Source organism: Electrona antarctica (assembly GCF_951216825.1).
Source record: "Electrona antarctica genome assembly, chromosome: 16".
Classification (NCBI taxonomy): Eukaryota; Metazoa; Chordata; class Actinopteri; order Myctophiformes; family Myctophidae; genus Electrona; species Electrona antarctica.
In genome coordinates, this window is record NC_136797.1 from 13,513,455 (window position 1) to 13,526,097 (window position 12,643).

The window sequence follows — 12,643 nt, forward strand, 5'->3', positions numbered from 1 at the left end:
CTGCCCCTAAACCAATCAAGCGCTCCACACCATTGAGCCAAGGCACCTTTGGGCATCCAGCAGATGTCTCCTGGTGCTTTTGAGTTTTTATTTTATTCAAGCCTTGAAAAGTTCAAATTACTGCAGCATTGAGCTGTAGGAGGAATGGGACTTGAACATGGAATGTCTGTACATCAGTCAGACACTCTCAGCCAAAGTCTACTGGTAATTGTGTGTGTTGGCCTTCAGTTAGTAAAGTTGAAACACTCCAGCATTAAACTATAGGAGAACAGGGATTTGAACATGTAGAGCTGTATTAACTGAAGGCTGTGGCTGTGGCTGTGGCAGTGGCTCACAGCCTCAGCCTGATGACCTCAAAAGTCTCATATCTCCCCTGAGCCATAGTCAACTGCTTTTGCTTAGTGCTTAAGATGTTGGCCTTCCGTGTTGGGGACCTGGGTTCGATTCCCGGGTGTTACACTAACGTTCAAAACAACTCTTGAACAGTTCTCAAAGCATTTGATGAATGTGATTCTGTGTTCAAGACTCGATTCTTTCAACTTTACTAACTGAAGGCTAACATACAAAAGGTTGTTTCAGAACAGTACAAAGAGACAGTAGTTTCTGAGTGATGGTGTAGTAGGGCCTGATGATCAGACAGACTCTCAGCACAGAGAGTTCATGTTCAAATCCCAGTCTCCCTAAAGTCTAATGCTAGAGTTATTCAGCTTTATTAACTGAAGGCTATTCTAGCCTATTCACAGCCTCAGCCTGACGAACTCAAAAATCTAATATCTCCCCTGAGTCATAGGCAATTGCCTTTGACTTGTCTTAGTGGTTAGGATGTTGGCTTTCCACGTGGGAGACCAGGGTTCGATTCCCGGCTGTTACACTAACATGCAAAAGAAGACCTCAACAGCGCTAAGAAACATCTGATTAATATGACCCTGTGTTATTTTAACTTTACTAACTGAAGGGTAACAAACAAAAGATAACTTCAAAATTACCAGGAGACTTTGGCTGAGAGTGTCTGACTGATGGCGCAGTGGTCTAATGATCAGTCTTTCAGTACAGACATTCCATGTTCAAGTCCCATTCCTCCATCAGCTCAATTTGAACTTTTCAAGGCTCGAATGAAAAAATAAAAACTCAAAAGCACCAGGAGACATCTTCTGAATGCCCAAAGGTGCCTTGGCTCAATGGTGTGGAGCGCTTGTTTGGTTGCCTCTGCTACAGACAGTTGGCAGGTTCAAGTCCCATGTCATCAAGGTGCAGGTGTTATTTCAGACATAATGGGGCTTATGTCTGAAAGAACCTTGTCCAGCTCTACATTTACCATGAAAATGTCCAATTTAATATACTCGTCTCTTACCACCTCTCAGTCTGCCCTTTTCCAACTGGCCTGGAATATATAGTAGGCTATGTCGTTTTTTCATCATTTTCATATTTGTTTTTGAAATCGTCGCAAGAACCATGAACAAAAAAAATTGATGAAACTGATGAAAAAACTACACACTAGTAATTGTTTTTAATCGTCGAAAATCAAGAAAATTTATGTCATTGTATATGACAAGAATATAATATAATAATAATATAATAATATGCTTTTGAGTTTTTCTTTTTTATTCAAGCCTTGAAAAGTGTGTGTGTGTGTGTGTGTGTGTGTGTGTGTGTGTGTGTGTGTGTGTGTGTGTGTGTGTGTGTGTGTGTGTGTGTGTGTGTGTGACTGTGTGTGCGTGTGTGTGCGTGTGTGTGTGTGTGCGTGTGTGTGCGTGTGTGTGTGTGTGCGTGCGTGTGTGCATATGTCTACGTGTCTGTCACAGTGTGTGCATGTGTGCGTGCGTGCGCGCGCGGCGGGGGGGTGGTGGGTTGCGCGCATGCGCACGTGCGCGACACGCACACTTCCGTTGACGCACGTCGGGTACTTCCTGTGTTTGGCAGAAATATGGCGGCGCCCGTAGCTCTAAATTCTCATCCATGGTTGTTGTAGCACTTACGTTACTTCACTTAATAGGACCGAGATAACAACAAGCATTCACTCGTTATAATGGCAGGTATGTAAATATACTACAAGTGAAGCTTGAAAATCAACCAGCGCGTCGATATTAGAATAAGTCTGATTTATTGCTGTCGTTCGTTCTTTGCATCTCAACAAGTTACCGCCTATAACAGAAAGAAGATGGTAGTTTAAACTTGGCTTAGCGCAGCTAACGTGTGCTAACTAACTAAACTTTTATAACAAAGCTAGATGTGTTAAACAAAACCCACCACCCCGGCCCACCTTTTAAGAAGTTATACCTTACCAACAACACGCAAAATTCTAAAATGATGTGTTTGTGATACTCGGAAAAAAATAACAGCGGTGGCGTTCATCAAACACAAGTGTTTGCTGCTGCAATTCCAACATGTTTTGAATTGATCATACAAATACGACGTCTGTTGTTGCTGTAACGTCCCCGCGGTCACTCAGAAGAAGTATAAATCTGGCTTTAGTTGTATGTATCAACAAAGGCATTCCGCCAGATATGTACAGTCAATACACTGTTGCCAGCCCATCACACCATTTTTGTTCATTAGACCCGTCCAGTTGTTGGACTGAAAATGTCATGTTAGAAAACAAACTGGTTAAGCGATGGCATATAGATATAATAATATCTGCACTAGCCTGTTTTATAGAATGACTACTCTGAGTGAGTATTTTATCTACGTAATATAAAAAAGAAGTAAGTAGTGTGTACCTGTGTACCAAATCTACAACCGTCCTAGTACTTTGATTGTTAAAGCAATTCCTCTGGACTTTTCCTAACTCCATCAAGCCCTTCGGCATGCATAAATGACCAGTCTCTCTTGGATGTCCTTTTTTCGCTACAGGAGGTGACTCTAATGACATACAGTGGTGCTTGTCTCAGGTGAAAGGAGCCATTGATGATGATGTTGCTGAAGGTAAGAGCTCTAGTCTGAAGTTCATACAGTTATCTTTTATCAGACTTTTTATGTTTTAAGCCAGATCATTTGGAATGTAATTTCTAATTTGATTGTTTTGTAGAAGGAAATTATTATTTGCAGTTTGCATGTTTTGCAGGCATACAGCGGTTTCTTCCCTTTTATTCTAGGGTATTTGTAAAATGTTATGTTTGGCTCAATTGTCATGTTGTGTCCTTTATGCTCTGGAGTATGGGCATTGAATTTAAATGAGCCCAGTCAGACAACCTATAATAGCATGCCCTACCTTTTTATGCTGAGCAATATAGCCTGTTGACACGAGTGGAAGTATGAGTTTAATTACTCAGTGTAATTTCGAGAATAAACAAAACTTGAATGAATTATTAATATACATTTTTTTAACAGATTTGTTTGTCAACCAGCCATGATTTTATTTAAGTCTCCGCTGTTGTTAATTACAGTCAATTCAGCATGTTCTTGCTACTTAATTTCTTTCAGCTTCTATCTTGTTTAGTGGTTGCTTTTCTGGTGATGCCACTGCTACACAGTCCTAGGCAATTTCTGTTTTGCTGAGTTGCTCCTTTAGCACTTTGCCTTAAAGAAAAGGCTTGTACAAATAATGTGAGGACCACTACACTATGTGTAAGTTGTCTGCATGTTGTATACAATATTAGGGCACCCCATTGGAATTGCAACACTGTGTACAGCAAATCACTGGTGCTGAACTTACAGTATGTTCAGCAACTAATGGTTCAGCACTTTGGAACATCTACGGTGGAGTGAGAGGGTAATGGTGCATATCGTTGCTGTCAGGCAGAAACCTGGTATCTTCATATGACATCTTATAGTCCGGCAGCCGGGCGAGTGGAGTGGGAACATTTGGTATATCTGCCATTTTGGACTGAGGCCGATTCTAAAAAGCGCTCTAAATCCTGACCTAAGCTTTCTGAAAAACTTCCAATATTTATATAGCAGCATCAAAGTTTTTACATTTTTGAATACTGTACATACTGTACACTACAGAACTCCAAGAGGGGTTCCCGTCCAGAAGGGTTAGAACACCAAAAGGCGTTCCCGCCCAGAATTTTTTATTGGCCTAACATATTGTCTACATTTGTACATTGTACATACATACATACATACATACATACATACATACATACATACATACATTCATGAATCCACCTGCTGACCGGCTGTCATCATTGAGCAATTTCTCTTAGTTTCGCACTCTTTGGTCTAAAAACGGCCATAGCCGTCATCACAAATGTGATGAGGTGACAGCACGTTTGGGCAAGTGGCTATGGACGTTTTTAGCCCAAGGAGTGTTTTTAGTGCAAAACTAATGCTTGGAATGGATTCAGAATCATGAAAACACCCTAGATTGACATGCTACTTAATAAAGCATAATGACATTTAGAAAATATTGCCTTATATATGTTGTTATTGGTATGGTCGCATATATCCCCCTAAAATAATTTGCTCAATGATAACAGCAGGTCAGCAGGTGGATTCATGAATTTATGAATATAAACAATATTTTAGGCCAAAAAATAAATAAATATATATTTGGTATATATATACCAAATTTCCCACATTGAACAAAAAATGCCTGCTGGACTATTATGTTTTTTCATTAATGCCCTATTTTTGGCTAGAAAAAGAGCCAATCTGCAAGTTGTGATTCATTGTGAGCTTGTACATCTGTTATTATTTTTTTATGTTTTGAAAACTTTGGACTATGACGAAAGTATGTCGATGGGTTTATTTTATAAATATTTAACCATTACTGTAATACTGTCTGTGACTAATACATTGGATCCATTGGAGCAAAGGTTATTTTTTCCCTGGAAGGTAACCATTTTGGACATACAAGGTTTCCATATGACAGTGACAATATCTGCTGCTGAGACAATTCTGTCTCTGTCACTCTGTCATGTTAATTCTGCATGTTTGTTGCTTATGGAATTACTACAACACCAACATGAGCAAGGCGGCTGCAAAGTAAAGTTTATCACAACCTGATTCCGCTTCTTAATAGCAGTGATACATCTGATCATCAAACAAATGACTGACATCGCTAATGCAGGCATGACAGTTTTACGTCATAGTTCTGTAGGAGGTGAGCCAGCTCCGGAGAAACGGTGCTACTGGAAATCTGTTTATCCCTCTACTTCAGTTGTCTATAGAGCACCGAAGTCTGACATCAATATCGGTAGAGGGCGCAAATATTTTCGATTTTAGGATGAGCCCATGCTATTCTCCATAGAGAAAATACTTCCGTGAACCAGGCAGAACCAGGGGATGAGCGAGTGACGTCAGGACTTCGGCACTCTATGGCCAACTCTAAATGTGTATATCTACCTTTGTGTCTTTGCAGCGGACATCATATCCACTGTTGAGTTTAACGACTCTGGGAAACTACTAGCCACAGGAGACAAGGGTGGACGTGTTGTCATTTTTCAGCAGGAAATAGAGGTACAGTTTCATATTTTCTTGCATCAATAAATTAAGAAGATAAGTCACACATTACCATTTTGTTACCTAATCATCCCATTCGATTGTTCTCTCCTAACTCCTGCTCTTGTGATGTCTCTTTCTTTCCTCCGGTGCTTATTTGACCTGCCTCCCAACAGAACAAGAATCATCCACAGTGTCGTAGTGAGTACAGCGTTTACAGCACCTTCCAGAGCCACGAGCCGGAGTTTGACTACTTGAAGAGTTTGGAAATTGAGGAGAAGATCAACAAGATCCGTTGGCTTCCCCAGAGGAATGCTGCTCAGTTCCTGTTGTCTACGAATGGTTTGCCAGACATTTCTTCTTATACTGTTAATGTGGCGATTGTAAAATTAGGATTCCCCCCCCCCCCCCCAGGTTTTGACCTGCACATCACGAATATGAATAACGGCACTAAGTTAAGGCAGAGAACTTGTTACACCTTGCACAATGTAACACTGCAGCTGTTGGTGGGATAACTTAAGCTTAGTGTGTGCATAGAAATGATGATGTATGGTTGCTTGTGGATGTAGTTGTTCCCTAAAAACCCCAGCCTGCATTTCATCAGATTAATTTATATTCACAGATTATCTCCTAAACTGTCTGAACTTTTTTCTTTTTATTTCCTCTTTTTTTTTGCAGATAAGACTATTAAGTTATGGAAAATCAGTGAACGTGACAAGAGACCAGAGGGATACAATCTCAAGGAGGATGGACAATACGTAGACCCCAACACTGTCACTTCACTGCGGGTCAGTAGGGACTGTGGCTACTGGCTAGCACATCACAGCCATTCCTATTAACTAAAAGTAGAATAATAAATGTTCAGAGAATGCAGTTGAAGGGAAATGGTGCTTTGTTTGGCATGGAAAAAATTAACTTCCTTCCTGTGTTCATTTTAAATTTACCTTTTATGGTAGGTTTTTAAGTAAGTGATAATATCTGGCTAGGTGGTCATTGTCGGGAGATAATTAACCGACAGGGAGTTTAACCACCGAGGCGAAGCCGAGGTGGTTAAAACTCCCTGAAGGTGTCAGAACAAGGAAGTGAGTTGATCAAATGGAATCCATTTTCGGGTACTGCTTCGTCTATTTCTCGCTCAAAAAACAAATTTTTTAGAGCAATGTTTAGCTGTAAATGACATTGTGTGTCACTAGTGTGTGTGTGTGTGTTTACATGGCTTTCATGTTGGAAACGGCAGTAAATCAAGCGGGGCGCAGCTGGTGCTCAGAGGGTTTGATTAGGCAGAGGTCTGTTTCAGCGGAGCGGTCATTATCAACACAACTCACCGCTGAATTCAGCGATTGACCAATTAGAATCAAGCATTCAACCAAGCCATGTAATGTGATTTAATGCAGATACAGGTGAACTGATACTGTTGGAAATATCCTCTCTGTTACCTTCCCAGGTGCCAGTTTTCAGACCAATGGACCTGATGGTGGAAGCCAGCCCACGGAGGGTGTTTTCCAACGCTCACACCTACCATGTTAACTCCATCTCAGTCAACAGTGACAACGAGACTTATCTGTCTGCAGATGACCTTCGCATCAACCTGTGGAACCTGGAAATCACTGACCGCAGCTTCAGTATCCTCAGACCTGTGTGTGCGCATATGTAAATGTGTGCATGTGCCTGACGCCTGTGTGTGTGGAACACAAACAAATGTCTTCTAAATGATGATGAGCGATTTTAAGGATGTCTACAAAGCTGCCACAGTTTTAGCCCATTTACCGCTAGCATTAATTCATCTCTCGATCGCGTACTGCCAGGGTTTTATCGCACGTAACACTCACTTTGAAGAGCCAAATATCTGTAATTCCATGTTCCTGTGACAAACTGATGTGTGGTGTCTTCACCGGTTGTTGTTCTCTCGGTCGATGGTGGATAAAGCCGGCCGCGAGTATCACAGCGCCTGCTACAGGCCGTTGAAAACGCTTGTCTGGCCCAGAAACTGCCCCCGCAATGTCGTTTCTGAGATACAGGGCTTTTAATGCAGGGCTTAGAATGGAAGTGGATGCGCGCGCATCTTAAAAATGGCCGCAACAGTGTGTTATGTCCCAGAATATTGTTTGCGGTAGCAACAAATGCTAACCATCAAAACCGATCAAACAGCGATTAAACAATTAGAACACGAGAAAGCTGTGTTTGGCGGAGCAATTAGAGTAGGTTCTCGTTTTCCTCGTGCCCGGCGGCAGGACGGTTAAGAGTGCTTTAGTTTAAAATAAACGTGGTGTTATGTTACCTGGGCCAAGTGTTACCTTTATGAATACATGTCAGCCAGAGAGGGCGTTCACTTTCGGTGATTCAGAATGGCTGCTTTAGTGTCAACCTGAAAAACCAAAAGGAGAGAGAGAAAATATCAACTACTAGATTACTTTGGAATGTAATGAATTGCCAAGAATATTATGAAATGCATTCCAGCATTTAGCTTCCGAATGACAGTACCGGTACTTGGAATATACCTACACAAGAGTCCGAATTGTTTGTTTAACTGTGTAAACTTGGACCTGTAAATGAACACTCCACAGTGTACTGTGTTTTTAAACGCATGGATGCATTTATATAAACAAACTGCTGTGGCAAGGGGCAATAATGAGAGCCGATAAGACACCGCAGTTATGATTGCTACCAGGGTAGCGCTCCGGATTCGTCTATATGTGTTAGTCTGTTAGTGTCTTAATCCAGACGTGTTCTCGGTGCCTGGTCACAATCAATCGCTAATGCTGTCATAATTGCTTGACGGGAAGGGTTGTTCCTCTTGACCATTGGTTCCTCAGATATTGTGGACATCAAACCATCCAACATGGAGGAGCTAACAGAGGTGATAACGGCAGTAGAGTTCCACCCTCACCAGTGTAACACGTTTGTCTACAGCAGCAGCAAAGGCACTCTCCGCTTGTGTGACATGAGGGCATCTGCGCTGTGTGACAATTACTCAAAAAGTGAGTAGTTCCAGGAACTTCCAGCAGTTATTTCTGACCACTTGTGGTCAGAAATTACTAGTTTTTCAGAAAACTCTCAGGATTTCGAAGACATTTTGTAGAATCGTTCTCAAGTCAAAATGGGTTAACATTGAGCGGAAGAAAATCAGCGTCTTTGTGCTTATCTGCTTTGCGTGCCTAGTGGGTTCCTTCCTAGCGTTACGTTTCATTTACGTGCCCTCCTCTTGTTTTCCTCCAGTGTTTGAGGAACCAGGGGATCCCAGCAATCGCTCCTTCTTCTCCGAGATAATATCCTCCATCTCAGACGTCAAGTTTAGCCACAATGGACGCTACATGATGACTAGAGATTACCTGTCGGTCAAGATTTGGGACCTGAACATGGAGAGCAGGCCTGTGGAGACCTACCAGGTGGGCTAACTTATAAGCTCACGTTGTGTCGTGAGCTTGTAGGTCAGCAATTTTTGCTGTTTTTATGTACGTTGTTGAGATTGAAATAGCCATTGCAACAAAACGGCGAAACCATTCTAAATTAATTTCTGATTCTTATAAAAGTAACGGTGCCTTTTGTAATGACATCTCTTATTTATGGCTTTACCACTTTGGTAGAATAATTATAGTAGTATAGGATAATTCCCATCAAGTCATTTTATAGCATGGGTTTTTGTGTAGCACTGGAAAGGCTGCACTGGAACATTTTTCCTGGGGTTACCAGGAAAGTACTTAAGTACTTAATTTACTGATACGAGTACTTGTTCAACAACCACTTATTTTAACACACTTTTCAATTCTAGTAGTTCCACATAACAGCCACTAGGGGTTACCCTACTTCTGAATATTATGCAGACTTGCAGTACACCAGTGTATTTTTGACCAGAGCAGAGAGGAGCATTGGAGAAAAAAATGCCTTATATGAAACAAACCTCTATTTAACACGGTAACACAGCTGTCTTATGTAGAAAATCTACATACAGTACATACATACATACATAATAATGCATACACATGCATACATACAATTAAATGCAGATAAAACCTGTGTTCAAGAGGCAAATATGTATGTACACGTCTGTGTAGATCCTGAACGGCTACTAATCAACATAAAAGGCGTTGTACTAATACATTGTACTAAAATTATTATTCCACAGTGGATATATATTGATTAATATTTAACACATTTTCTTTACTTTCCTCTGATTTCTAATATAGGTTCATGAATACCTGAGGAGTAAGCTGTGCTCGCTCTACGAGAATGACTGCATCTTTGACAAATTTGAATGCTGCTGGAATGGGACTGACAGGTATGCATGCAAACCGATATGAATTAATCTGTGGCTCTATCTTTGATGGGGAATGGAATGGGAGGGGAAATTGGACATGAGGATGGGTTGCCATTGCCAAGCCCCAAGAAATAAAGATATGTGATGAAGCAAAATAAGATTTGGACATGGTGTTTTAGGCCATTGTGGGTGAGAAGAGTGGGGGGAGGCGTATAAAACTAATGGACAGAAGTAAGAGCATGTCTGTGGAGTGTCTGCGGATTGGCCACAGTGCATATCACAGGCATTGTGGGAAACTTTTCAACACTCAACCCATGGAATCACCACTGCACTTATCCATGTGCAGGATATGAATATCTGTGTGGTTATTGGTTAACTTGATTTGGTACTTTTTGTGATTTTTGTACTCTATACTCTTTGGCATGACAAACTCAAGGATCATCATCAAGATGTCTTTATATGGGGGTACAACATGTACTTTCATACACAAACTGCTGTTGTGAATAATTGCCGGAACACTTGAATCAGAATGTGAAATCTGTTTCACCTCCAGTCTTATCGTTCCATTCTGTGGGCGGCAGTGGCTCAGGGATCGAGTGGCCGGTAGAGTGGTCGAATGGGAACCATGAGGTTCCCAGTTCGATCCCGCGCTCCCCCAGAGTTAGTGTTGAAGTGTCCTTGAGCAAGACTCTGAACCCTAATTGCTCCTGATGCGCAGGTTGGTGCCTTGCATGGTTTCCTCCGCCATCGGTGTGTGACTGTAATGCACTATGCATCTATGTAAAGCGCTTTGGATATAAGTGATGTATAGATGCACCATTTTCCACAGAAAGAAGTCGGCTCAGTTTTGTTGCTTATTTACCTTGCAGCACATTGGCCAATATGTTTCAAGGAATGGGTTTCCATTCCAATAGCGTTGGAATGGACTGTCTTAGTTTTTTGTAGTTAGACATTCATAGCAGACTAGTGCTAGTAAAGGCGTCAGACGCCAGCCAGTGTGTGTTTTTTTTTTTTTAAATAAAAACACCAGCGTGTCTGTTTCTGCTTCACTCCATGTCACCCCCTTTCTTCTCTTCAGTGTGGTGATGACCGGCTCATACAACAACTTCTTCCGGATGTTTGACCGCGACCACAGGCGAGACGTCACACTGGAGGCGTCTCGGGAGAACAGCATGCCCATGCAGGTCTTGAAGCCCCGTAAGGTGTGCACGGGTGGCAAGCGCAAGAAGGACGAGATCAGCGTGGACAGTCTGGACTTCAACAAGAAGATCCTCCACACCGCCTGGCATCCACAAGATGACATCATTGCTGTGGCAACGACCAACAACCTCTACATATTCCAGGGCAAAGTGAATTAACGAGAGTGCTCGAAACCAACGTGACATCTGCAACAGTGTGATCTCTCATGCAGACCCTAGTTCTGGATGAACTGTAGTGGACAGTGGAGACTACCCCCTTGCTTGTTATTACTGGATCACCAGACTTTGCCATGTTCCACATGTGAACGGATAAAACCTATTTTTTTTTTTGATTGCCATCAGATCAGCCTGTATGTAGCACACTGATGTGTGTCTGCCTTTGTATTGTTTCAGTGATGTGCCATTTTAAAAAACGATATCACCTGCCCTTTCTTGCTCCAGGGTTTTATTTCTTTTAATTAAAAGTGGTTAGAGACGCACTTATTTTTATTTTGTATTATTATTTTTTAAACGGGAATGGTGTAGACGAACCAGAATGCACTTATTCTTTTTTTTCTTCTTTCAATGGCAGTGCTGTAGACAAACCAGAACACTTCAGGCCTCTCAGACCACTACAGATTTCCTTTAAACATCTACCAGCATTCATTTCATGGAAGCCCCTCTGTAATAGAGGCCTCGAAGCCTGAATCATACTTAGTTGCACATCGATGTGCAACACGCTAAACATAGGCAATCACATGCAACACAGATGCGCAACCCAAGTATGCATTAAGTATAAGAACGGCGTTATCTACTACTATCCTGTGCCATTATTTTTTTTGGCCTGGGCGGCCCTGCATGAAATGCACGTGTGATGCGATTTCTATAAAACCTCTTCTCCCCTTTTGAATTATCACTGTTTCTGTCTCATTTCTATTTCTCCATTTATTTTTATTTGAGAAGATACATTTTGCGTCTAGAAAGCTAGAGTGGCGCGGCCTTTGTCCCTTTTAGCTCTTAAGATTTTGGCATTAATTTAATAATTACGCTATTAATTTGATTATTGTATTTATAAAAATGAGCAAATTTCACCTGGTCACTTTTTTTTCTATTTTATGAAGCTTAACCTTGAGGTATTTTTGAGTGATCGGCAGTATTGTTTTTCCACACATCCTCAGTGTATCAGACCTTTTGGGACAGTGGAAAGTTTTATTTTTGTACACTGGACTCCGTTACCATCGACTAAACTACTTATAGTTGGATGTCTATACTGCTTGTAAGACTGCATATAAAGCCATTATTTGAGGCACTGACTCAAAAGATGTTTGTTGAAACTACAGTAGACATAACTACGATAATGTGATGGTACAGTAACCTGCACTATGGAATCTGCTACTGTTGTCTCAACACCTCAATGAAACTGAAATATTGATGCCTAATAATAAAACCTGACGGTGAAGGTAATAAAGGAACTACTTTTTCTTTTTTGGCCTGGTCATTGATGATGAACCCTATAAGATCCCATCCCTCAAGTCCCAGCTTTTCTCTTCACCGCTGGGAAGTGGGGCTGTGGGAACGAGGCTAGGGCGGCTAATAGAGCCAGTATGGAACTAGGCTGGAGATGAATGAGTCATTGAGCTATTTCATTTCGATGTTTGTTTGTCCACTTGTGTTAATGTTGCTGTATGATCATGTGTCTGGAGTCCTGGACTGGGATGCGTACGTGTGCATATGCATGTTTCACAACTTTGGCCAATGGAGTCTTGTTTCTTTTGGAGAAACGCACGTACGTTGCAGATGTGTGCCTCACAGTGGCTGCATGCACCCA

At 41.5% G+C, this 12,643-nt stretch overlaps 1 protein-coding gene across 1 annotated transcript; it reads left to right on the forward strand.

The window, feature by feature from the left end:
* The first annotated feature begins 1,888 nt into the window (after positions 1-1,888).
* LOC306940065 (serine/threonine-protein phosphatase 2A 55 kDa regulatory subunit B alpha isoform-like) lies at positions 1,889-11,728 on the forward strand. Its single transcript, XM_079525020.1, has 10 exons — positions 1,889-2,033; positions 2,851-2,922; positions 5,303-5,400; positions 5,559-5,724; positions 6,061-6,170; positions 6,827-7,004; positions 8,196-8,360; positions 8,599-8,768; positions 9,567-9,658; positions 10,716-11,728. Exons 1-10 carry the CDS (start codon positions 2,027-2,029, stop codon positions 10,993-10,995), a joined length of 1,338 nt encoding a protein of 445 aa, XP_079381146.1. The 5' UTR covers positions 1,889-2,026; the 3' UTR covers positions 10,996-11,728.
* Positions 11,729-12,643: the final 915 nt, after the last annotated feature.